We start from the raw sequence: 11,713 nt of genomic DNA, 5'->3' as shown, positions 1-11,713 counted from the left end.
TTATAATGTTTTTTTTATTCCTTTTTTATAGTCTTTTAAAAGTAGGTAAGCTTTATAACCGTAAGTATAAAGGCTTTTTTAATATAAATATAAGTTTTGAGTTATTTTATAAATAAACTTAGGTATTTACTATTTAAAATACTATTTAAATTACTCTTTTTTTATTTAATTAAGCGATTTTTAAACTATATTTTAATATAATAAAATATTATAAAAGAATATTCTTATTAATATATATTTATCTTATAAACCTTTTAAAAGTCTAGTTATCAGCTTTATTTTAATATTTTTAATAATCGCTTTTTTCTTTATATATTTACCCCTTCCTATTAGTTCTTTTATATATACAAAAGGGAGCTTAAGATCGATCCTTTTATTTTTTATTTATATTTAAAATAGGGTTTTTTTACGTATAGCAATCATTACTTTTTTATTATTTATATAGATTTTATAAATTATTAAGCCTTTTTAACGGCGTATTTAGAATTTAAAAACTTTTATAATTTTAAAAATTAATTTTATTTATTTACTTTTTAAAAGGAATTTAAAAAGCTTTATAAAATATTTATTTTTAATTATAAATAGTTAAGAATAGTTTTTAAAAGATTTTAAGAAATTAAAAAGGGTTTAAAATATATAATAATACGGTTTTAAAACTCGATTTTTTAAAATGGATTTTAAAATTATTTTTTATATATATATAAAAGCGTAATACTCGTATTTTATTTTTAATAATTTTTTTATATTTACCCCCCGAGCGTTATAAATTAAATTTTAAAAAAATTTTAATTTTAAATAATTAGTTTAGAAATATTAAATTATTATATCGTTTATTTTATTTATATAAATAATATTAAAATCGGGTTTATAATATAATAAAATATTAAATTAGACCGTTATTATAAAATATGAAAAACTTTTTAATATTAAAAAGCGGGTTATAAAGTAATAAATAATAAGCTTATATTAAAAAAAATAAAATTATCTTTTTTAAATAGTTAAGTTATTATTATATTTTTATTTATATTTTTAAAACGTAAATTTATATTAAAACTATAATATTAAATTTTAGTTTTTAATAAGTACGTTTTAAAAACGATATTAACGTAGAACCTTTTTATAATAATAACGTTTTTTAAAACAAAGTCTTTAATATTAAAACCTTTTTTATTATAAAAAGCTTTCTTAAGGATTTTAATATTTATTTTTATAATATAAATACGGATAATACCCGCTTTTATAAATTCTCTTTTTAAATAAGGTTTATAAAAACCCTTTTTTAATAAGGCCTTATTATTAACTAAATAATAACTTTTATAACTATTATAAACTATACTATTTAATAAGGCGTAACGTTTTTTAAAAAATATTAAAAATATTAAAAAGCTTATAAAACCGCTTTTTTATAGTTTTTTATTATTATTAAATATAATAACTATTATAACGCTTTTAAAATAGTTTTTTAAATAGGTTTTATTATTTTTTTAATTTTTTTAATACGCGCTTTTAACGTTATTACTTAATTACCCTTTTTTTTAATATTTAGCTTAAATATAATTAAAAATTAATAATATTATTTAGTTTTTATTTTAACCGTTTTTTCGTTTATAAGCTTTTTTATATATTTAAACGCTTTTATAAAAGCTTTTTAGACCTTTTTATAGTTTTATAAAAATTAACGATAATTTTTTCTATATAAATAAGCCCTAAATATTGTTTTTTAATTATTAAGCCTATTCGAGCGTCTTTTAAAAGTAATAAAAAAGCTAAGGTTTTTATTACCGCTTTTTAAAAACTAATTTTTTTAATAAAAGATTCTAAAGATTTATTTATATTCTTTTAAAATTAAAATAAAGCGCTTAAGATTTATATTTATAATAAACTTATTAAGTATTTATATTACTTAGGTCGATACGAGGCGGGTTTTAATAATTTTAAAAAAGCTTTTTATTATTAAAACCTTTTAAACCTTAAGTATATTATAAACCCGAGATCGCTTATATATTTTATATTAATTAAAATACTAAATAATTAAAAAAACATTACTTTAAAAAGCTTTAAAAAATACGTTATTATATTCTTTATAAATTATTAAAAAAATCGTAAATTTAAAAAGTATTAAATTATATTTTAATATATATATAAGCTTTTAAAAGTTAATTTTATTTTTATATAGGAGTTTTATTTAAACGTTCTTAAGTTTTTATAAATTAATTATTTAAAAAATAAAAAATTCGATCGTTCGATAGCTTATTATAATCGTTATTTATATTTAATTTTAATTAATATAGTTTTTAATAAGTCGTTTATACTCGTTTTTAATATTATCGAACTTAATAAAATATAATTTCGTAAGCTTATTAATTAAAAAAATTTAAATTTAATCGATTTTATCGTTATTAAATATTTAAATTTCGCTTTTATTATTACCGTTTTTTTAAATAGTTAACTATTTATAATAATTATTTTTTAATTTAATAATACGCTCGGCGATTAGTTTAATAAAATTTAGTTTTTTTAATAATTATATATCGTTATTATTAACGTTTTTTATATTTAAATTAATAAGATTTTAAATAAATACGCTTTTTATACGTATTTAAAGGTTTATATATTAAATTAATCAATCTATTTTTATATTAAAAATTTAATTATTATTAAATATAAAAAGTTAAATAGTTATTAATATTATTAATAAGCGCTTTACGTTTTTATAAATTTTAAAATAATAAAAATACTTATCCGTTTTTATATTTTAAAAAAAAGGTTTATAAAAACTAAGTTTATAATTATAATAAATTAAAAATATAAAAATATAGTTCTTATAATTTAAAATATTTATCTTTTTTAAAAGATATTTTATAGATTAATTAAATAAATATATTATTTAAAGGCGTTTAGGAAGTGAGTTAGTGGGCGTATTTAAGCAGGTATTACCTTAGCTATACGTAACTATACGCTAGACCTCTTACGACAATATATTAATAAAATATATAATAGCTAAGTATTTTTTATAACGATTATTTATAAACGTAATAATAACAAGAGTTATATTAATTTTATATAGTTTATTAAAAAACATATTATAATTAAAAGTAACGCCTAAAAGTAAGTTAATAAAATTAACATAGCGGCGTTTAATAAAAGTTTTAATAAAAAGGCCATAGGAATAGGGCTTTTTAAATCCCGTTATAATATTATTAATTAATTTAATAGTTAATATAAAACGCTTAATAGGATAAATAAAGGCGTAAATTCTTTTTAAAAAAGGGAATAGCGGCCTAAGGAAAAAGATTATTAAAGACGATAATATTAAAAGTAAATACGTCGAAATTATTATTATAAATTTCGCTAAAATTAATAAAAATAATGAAAAGGGGCTATATAATGGACTACCGAGCGTTTAATAAAAAATTATTATTAAGACCGATAGTAAAATTATATTAAAGTAGGTTATTAATGTTTTAATTTAAAAGAAAGTTAATAACGTGGTCAATAAAAATATTATAAAAATTCGATTTATCGGGTTTAATAAAAGATATTTTATTATTAAACAAATCTTTATTATTAAATATATTTTAATAAAACGAGATTATATTAAAAGCCTTATATTAATGTTTAAATACCGGCTTTTTGACAACGGTATTATTATTAAAATTGGATTTTATTTAACGTTTTATATATTTTAAAAGGTTTAAGTATAAATATTATAAAAAATAAAAACGGAGTTAATAATTATTATAATATAAATCAGAATTTAATTATTAAAATAGTCGGCGATAATAATATAAAGAATAGCTTTAGTTTTAAATCGTAGTAATAAATATATAGTTTTACTTTTAAAATTCCGAAAATAAAACTTATTAGTAATAATATCGGTTAATATTTTTAAATAAAATAAAAGTTTTATTATTATTTTAGAAATAAATTAATTATATAAAAACTAGCCGGTTAGTAATTTTTTAAAGATTAGTTATTATACCGACTTAAATAAAAATTAATAGCGAATATATACGGGGAGCTTATTAAATAAATTTATAAATATTTAAATTAAAAATATTAAATATTTTTAAATAAATATTGTTTTTTAAACTATAATTTATTTAGAATACGCTTTATTTATATTAAAAAAGAGGTTTTTAATATAAATATTAATTGAAATTTATACCGTACTTAGAGCTTTAAAAGCGATAACGATACGTTAATACGTTTAAAAAAGTAATCTTTTGTCGCAGGAGGTCTAGCGCATAACTACGTATGGCCGAGGTAGTACCGGTTTAAGTACGCTTATTAACCCACTTCGTAAGCGCCTTTAAGTAATATATTTACTTAATTAATTTATAAAATATCTTTTAAAAAGATAAATATTATAGATTAAAAGAACTATATTTTTACAATTTTAATTTATTATAATTATAAATTTAACTTTTAAAAACCCCTTTTTAAAATATAAAAACGGACGAGTGTTTTTATTATTTTAAAATTTATAAGAATATATAGTGTTTATTAATAATATTAATAACTGTTTAACTTTTTATATTTAATAATAATTAACGTTTTAAGACGAGAATAGATTAAATAGCTTAGTATATTAGTTTTTTAATATATATAAGAAACGCGTTTATTTAAGATTTTATTAATTTAAATATAAAAGAAGTTAATAATAATAATATATAATTATTAAAAAGATTAAATTTTATTAAACTAATCGCCGAGCGTATTATTAAATTAAAAAATAATTATTATAAATAATTAATTATTTAAAAAAATAGTAGTAATAAAAGCGAGATTTAAATACTTAATAACGATAAAGTCAATTAAATTTAAGTTTTTTTAATTAATAAATTTATAAAATTATATTTTGTTAAGTTTTATAATATTAAAAATAAATATAAACGATTTATTAAAGATTATATTAATCGAAATTAAATATAAATAACGATTATAATAAGCTATTAAACGATCGAATTTTATATTTTTTGAATAATTAATTCGTAAAAGCTTATAAATATTTAAATAAAGGTTTTATATAAAAATAAAGTTAATTTTTAAAACTTTATATATATATTAAAATATAAGTTGATACTTTTGAAATTTACGATTCTTTTAGTAATTTATAAAGAGTATAATAATATATTTTTGAAGGCTTTTTAAAGTTACGTTTTTTTTTTATTTAATATTCCAATTAATTTAAAATATATAAGCGATCTTAGATTTATAATATATTTAAAATTTAAAAGGTTTTAATAATTAAGAGCTTTTTTAAAACGATTAAAGCTCGTTTTATACCGACTTAATAACGTAAATATTTAATAAGCTTATTATAAATAAGAGTTTTAAACGCTTTATTTTAATTTTAAAAGACTATAAACGGATTTTCGGAATTTATTATTAAAAAAATTAGTTTTGAAAAATAATAATAAAAGCCTTAGCTTTTTTATTATTTTTAAAAGACGTTTAAATAAATTTAATAATTAAAAACCGATATTTAAAGCTTATTTATATAAAGAAAATTATTATTAATTTTTATAAGATTACTATTACAAGCCAGGAGCGTAGAAACGTAGTTCTTATAGTTTAGAGTGCTTATTTTTTTTTTAGAAGATATTCTATAGACCGATTAAATAAATATACCGTCTAAAGGCGCCTAAGAAGTAAATTAATAAGCGTACTTAAACGGGTATTACTTTAGCTATTTATAGCTATACGTTAAACTTTTTATAATATACCCCCTTAATTACGAAGCTATTCGTAATTAGATCGCATATATAAATTCCTTTTTATATATTTTTTAAATAAATATAAAAATAATTAATAAAAAAATAAATTCAATAAAAGGAATTCGTTAAAAATAATAATTTTATATTATTTTATAAATTATAGCGTTATAATATGCCCGTATAAGCGCGTTATTATTATTATTATACGTATTTGTTAATAAATAAATTATCGTAAAGTCGGTTATTAAGTTATTATTTAAGTAGGTTAATAAGTAATAAAAATACTTTTTTTTTATTATTTACCTTTTTATTAAATTCTTTTTTTTAATCTTATTATAAATCGTTTTTATAAATCTTTTAGGCTAGTTTTTAGTTTTACGTAACCCTTTTTTAATATTAATAAATTATAATATAATAATTAAATATATATATATAAATATATATAACGAACTTTACTAATTAGCCGTGTATATCAATCAGCCGCGCACTTTTTCCACAACGCGCTTTATTCCTAACCATTTAAACCTTTAATACATAATAACTTAATAACTATAATACTAATCTATATTTAAAAAAATTAAATTATTCTTATTATTAAAGCGATCCGAGCTATATACATTATAAATTAAAAATTTAATATATAACGCGCTATAAAAATATATAATATCCTTAAAAGCACTTTATATAATAAAACAAATAATTAACTACGCCGCGATTAAATCTAGCTTTAACGATATAAACTCGATTTAATTAAAAAAAATACTTTTTTAATACGTTATTAAATAAGATTTTAAAAAATTTCCTTTATAACTTATTAATATAAAAAATATAATTAATCTTTTATTTTAAATATGAAATAGGACGCCCGTTAAAAAGTATTAAATTAAAAAGTTTATCGACTTATAGCCGACTTTAAAGATTAAATTTAATCGTTTATATAATTATTAAAAAGCTTTTTAAAAAGATCTAAAAATTATTTCGAAATAATTCACGTTATTAAATAATATAATAATTAAATACGGTATTAATAATAAGGATTTATATAACTTTAACGAGACTAGTTTTATAATAAGCGTTATTATTAAGTTAATAGTCGTTATGTATATTAATAAATATAAAAAAGCGAAATCCGTCTAGTTTAATAACTATAAATAGGCTATAATTATTAAATATATTAATTTAAAAAGGTAATATATTTTACTTTTCGTAATTATTTGAAGGTCTTATTATTTTACTAATTAATCGATAGAATCCGGTTTCTTAAACGACTAAGTAATTAAACCGATTATTAATAAATAGATCGATAATAAAACTAGCCTAAACTAGATTAAGTATTTTAATAAATATACTTAGGCCTATATAAAAAATATCTATCGAATATTTATAATCAATAAGTATGAAAACTATTTATTAGCCGAATTCGATAAATACTATAAATAAAATAATATCATAACCGTTAATATACCCCCATATTCATCTTATTTATTTTAGTTATTAAATATTACGTTTTACTCGATTTTAAAATATATATATAGAGATAAAATTAACCTATTTATTAAATCTTTTGTTAATTATATTATAAAATCCGAATTTTTTATTATTTTCTATAAAGCTTATAATAAAATCTTTTTAAATAGAAATATTAAATCCGTTTTCTATAGAGTTAAAATTTTATTATAAAACCTAAATTATATAATTAAAAAACTCGATATATATATACGGACGTTTATACTTTTTATAACCGACTTTTTAATATTATTAATTTAATAATCGTAAACACTTTTTAATTATTATAAAACGCTTTTATAATTTAATTTTATTAAAACTCGGATCTTGGCTTATTAAAAAAGCTTTTTAATATTAATAATTAAAATAGTTGACCGGTTAATAAAAAATACGTAAAAAATAACGCACTTAATTATAATTTTAATAAATTAAATATATATATTTTAAAATATTAATATAATATTTATTAAATACTAAAAAGCGAAAAGGATATTCGTTTAATTTAAAAGAGTATTTAATATAAAAAAATCCTAAATTATATTAAAAAAAAAAGGTAAAAAGAAATATTTAATATTTTAAAAAAATAAAAAAAAAAGTCTATTAAAAAAAAGTCGGTCGGCTTAACGGCGTTATAATATATATAATAAAATAAGTTATAATATATAAACGTATTTTAAAAATATAAAATTATTTAATAATTTAAATATTAATAAAAGTTAATTAGTATTTTATATTATAATTATATAAATTTATAAAATATTTAAAAAGTTAGAAAAAGTGCGCGGCTAATTAACATGCGCGGCTAATTAATAAAGTACGTTATATTTATATATATATAATAGCCGGTACTACCCTTATTAAAAAAGGCGCTGCCGAGCGCGCCTACGCCGCCTACGCCGCTAAAACCAAGAAGGCCGCTACTTATACCACCGCCGCCGCTAGACATATCACTAATACCGCCGTTATTAAAAAAACTATTAACGCCGTTACTAAGGCCGCTATCGAGGAAGAGGCTAATAAGCTCGTTAATAAAAGTCTTAAAAACTTAAAAAAGGAGGTAAAAAAAAAAAAGAATTATAAACTTTTAATAATTTTTATTTTATTAATTTTTAAAAAAAAAAGTTTTTATATTAATAGCTTAAATAATAAATTAAAAAAACTAATTATAAAACCGTTTTTAATAACGCTTTTAAAAAAGCCGTTGTTAAAGCCTATAAGTTTTTTTTTTTTTAAACTTTTTAAAATATTATTTTTAATATATTTAAATAGTCTATAAAAAAAAAGTATTAATACTTATATTATTTTTATTAAAATAATTAAATCCTTAGTTAAATTTAAGATTAATATAGCTTTATTTATAGTTATATTAAAAAATAAAGCTAAAAGTAAAGTTATTATAATAAAAAAAATATAAAAAAAAAGCTTAGTATTTTAAATCTTATTTTTTATATTTTTTATTTCGTTTTAATAAAATTTAATAAAGGTATTAAAGCGTATTATATATATTTTATTATTATAAAAAAGGCCTTTTATATTAAAAATAAATACGCTAAATACTTTTAAAACGGTTATATTTATATTATTATTTTTTTTAATATTCGTTTTTTTATAGTTTATTTAATAAGCTTTTTAATTAATAACCCCCTTATTAACTCTTATATAAATTTTTAAAAATTCGTTTTATAAGCTTTTAATTAATAATATTAAACTTTTATTTATATTTGCTCCGTCTTTTATAAAGCTAAGAGTTTTAAATCTTTTTTTATTTTTTAAAAAAGTTAAAAAAAAGGCTAAGCTTATTATTATAAACGGTTCTTTTTAATAAAATAATAATAATAATATTTTTATATATTTATTAGCTTTATTATTAAAAGTCGTTATATTTTTAATATTATTAAAAAAGAGATTTTTTATTTATATTATTATTAATAATAATAATTAAATACGCCCTTTAAGGCTATTATTTTTGTTTTTATTATTTTTATTTTTATTATTTTTATTTTTAGTATAGTTTTATAAAATAGTTAATTTTTATTTAATATAGTTTTATAAAGTAGTTGATTTTTATTTAATATAATTTTATAAAGTAAGTTATTTTCTAATAAACGCCCTTTAAAATTCGGGCTATAATTAAATTATTAGTTTTTTATACTTATATCTTTTTTATAATTATTTTTTTATATATTTATTAAATTTAAATAAGCTTTAAAATTTAGGAATTTTTTTTTAATTAAGTTCTTTATAAAACCGTTTATTAATATACTTTTTATAATTATATATTTAATTTCTAAATAGTTAATAATATATTTTTAACGGAGCTATATATTTTAAATATTTATATAATATAAATATATAAAAACCTTTTCCGTATTCGTTATTATTAATTGAATTATTTATTTATTATTATAATAAATTATATAAAAAGCTTTTAAATTAAATACGAGGTTATAAAAAAGCTTTTATAACGTTATTATCTTTTTAATAATTTTTTATAAATAAAAAAGCTTTATTTTAATTATAAAAGTCGTTATTATTAATTATTTAGACGCCTTTTATTAAATTAAATTATTAAAAAGTATTATAATATATTTTTATAACGACTTTTTTATAATTTTATTATTTATAAAAAAGGTATCGTTAGTTATAAATAAAGGTAAATTATAGTTAAGTCTTTAGTTTATTTTACCTTTTTATACGTTATAATAAATTATTAAATAGCGTATTTTATATAAATATTTAATAATTTAATTTATTATTTAAAAATATTTAAAACTTTAGTTTTTAAAATATTTAAATAATAGTAAGACTATTTATATATAATCGAGACGTATTAATATTAAAATATAAAAAACCGATTTTATTTTTTTAATATATTTTTATTTATATAAATATAAATTAGTTTTTATATATTCTTAAATTATTTATAAATAATAATATAATTAAATAAATATTATTTATAAAATCGAACTTTTAAATTATATTTTTTATATAAATATCGTATATAAAATAGATATTTTTATTTTTTTTATTTTATATAATCCGAACTTTTAAATAATATTTTATAAGTTTTTTATTTTATAATTTAAATATTACTTTTATAATATTAATAATAATAGCCGTATATTATTTATAATTTTTATAAAAAAGTATAAAAATATTATTTATATAAAAAATAATAATAATTTTATAATTCGGATTTTAGTATATATAAGGATTTTTAGTTATTAAAAATAGGCTTACGTTTTATCGTAAGAGGTCCAGCGCACAGCCACGTGTAGCTAAGGTAGTACCCGCTTAAGTACGCTTATTAACTTATTTCCTAAGCGCCTTTAGTCGGTATATTTATTTAATTAATTTATAAAATATTTTTAAGAAAAGATAAGTATTTTAAATTACAAGAACTATATTTTTACGTTTTTAATTTATAATAATTATAAACTTAGTTTTTACAGACTTTTTTTTTAAAATATAAAAACGGATAAGTATTTTTATTATTTTGAAATTTATAAAAGTATAAAACGTTTATTGACGATATTAATAACCGTTTAACTTTTTATATTTAATAATAGCTAACGCTTTAATATAAAAGTAGATTAATTAATTTAGTATATTAGCTTTTAAATATGTATAAAAACCGTATTTATTTAAAATCTTATTAATTTAAATATAAAGAACGTTAATAACGATAATATACGATTATTAAAAGGATTAGACTTTATTAAATTAATCGCCGAGCGTACTATCGAATTAAAAAATAATTATTATAAATAATTAATTGTTTAAAAAAACGATAATAATAAAAACGAAATCTAAACGTTTAATAACGATAAAGTCGACTAAATTTAAATTTTTTTAATTAATAAGCTTACGAAACTACGTCTTATTAAGTTTAATAATATTAAAAATAAATATAAACGACTTATTAAAAATTATATTAATTAAAATTAAATATAAATAACGATTATAGCGAGCTATCGCACGATCGAATTTTTTATTTTTAAAATAATTAATTTATAAAAGCTTATAAATACTTAAATAGAATTTTTATATAAAAATTAAACTAATTTTTAAAAGTTTATATATATATTAAAGTATAATTTAATACTTTTTAAATTTATGATTTTTTTAATAATTTGTAAAAAGTATAATAACGTACTTTTTTAAACTTTTTAAAGTAACGTCTTTTTAACTATTTAATATTCTGATTAATATAAGGTATATAAGCGATCTTAAGTTTATAATATACTTAAGCTTTAAAAGGTTTTAATAATAAAAAGCTTTTTTAAAGTTATTAAAACCCGCTTTATACCGATTTAAGTAACATAAATACTTAATAAGCTTATTATAAATAAGAGATTTAGGCGCCTTATTTTAATTTTAAAAAAATACGAACGGACTTTTAAAATCCTTTATTAAAAAAATTAATTTTTAAAAAGCGATAATAAAAGCCTTAACCTTTTTATTATTTTTAAAACGTTTAAATAAGT

General features: G+C 16.3%; 2 protein-coding genes across 2 annotated transcripts; both read left to right on the top strand.

Moving 5' to 3' along the window:
- Positions 1-6,707: 6,707 nt before the first annotated feature.
- Positions 6,708-6,857, top strand: CORC01_06602 (transposase; the record flags this gene model as incomplete). The annotated part of the gene is made up of 1 exon (XM_022618242.1): positions 6,708-6,857. A coding segment is annotated over one exon (150 nt), but the record flags the coding sequence as incomplete, so codon positions are not given.
- Positions 6,858-7,214: 357 nt separating this feature from the next.
- Positions 7,215-7,400, top strand: CORC01_06601 (uncharacterized protein; the record flags this gene model as incomplete). The annotated part of the gene is made up of 1 exon (XM_022618241.1): positions 7,215-7,400. A coding segment is annotated over one exon (186 nt), but the record flags the coding sequence as incomplete, so codon positions are not given.
- Positions 7,401-11,713: the final 4,313 nt, after the last annotated feature.

The sequence above is a fragment of the Colletotrichum orchidophilum genome (genome assembly GCF_001831195.1).
Source record: "Colletotrichum orchidophilum strain IMI 309357 chromosome Unknown Scaffold_50.1, whole genome shotgun sequence".
Lineage (NCBI taxonomy): Eukaryota > Fungi > Ascomycota > Sordariomycetes > Glomerellales > Glomerellaceae > Colletotrichum > Colletotrichum orchidophilum.
The sequence above is the reverse complement of the archived record's forward strand: the minus strand, read 5'-3'. Positions and strand labels throughout refer to the sequence as shown.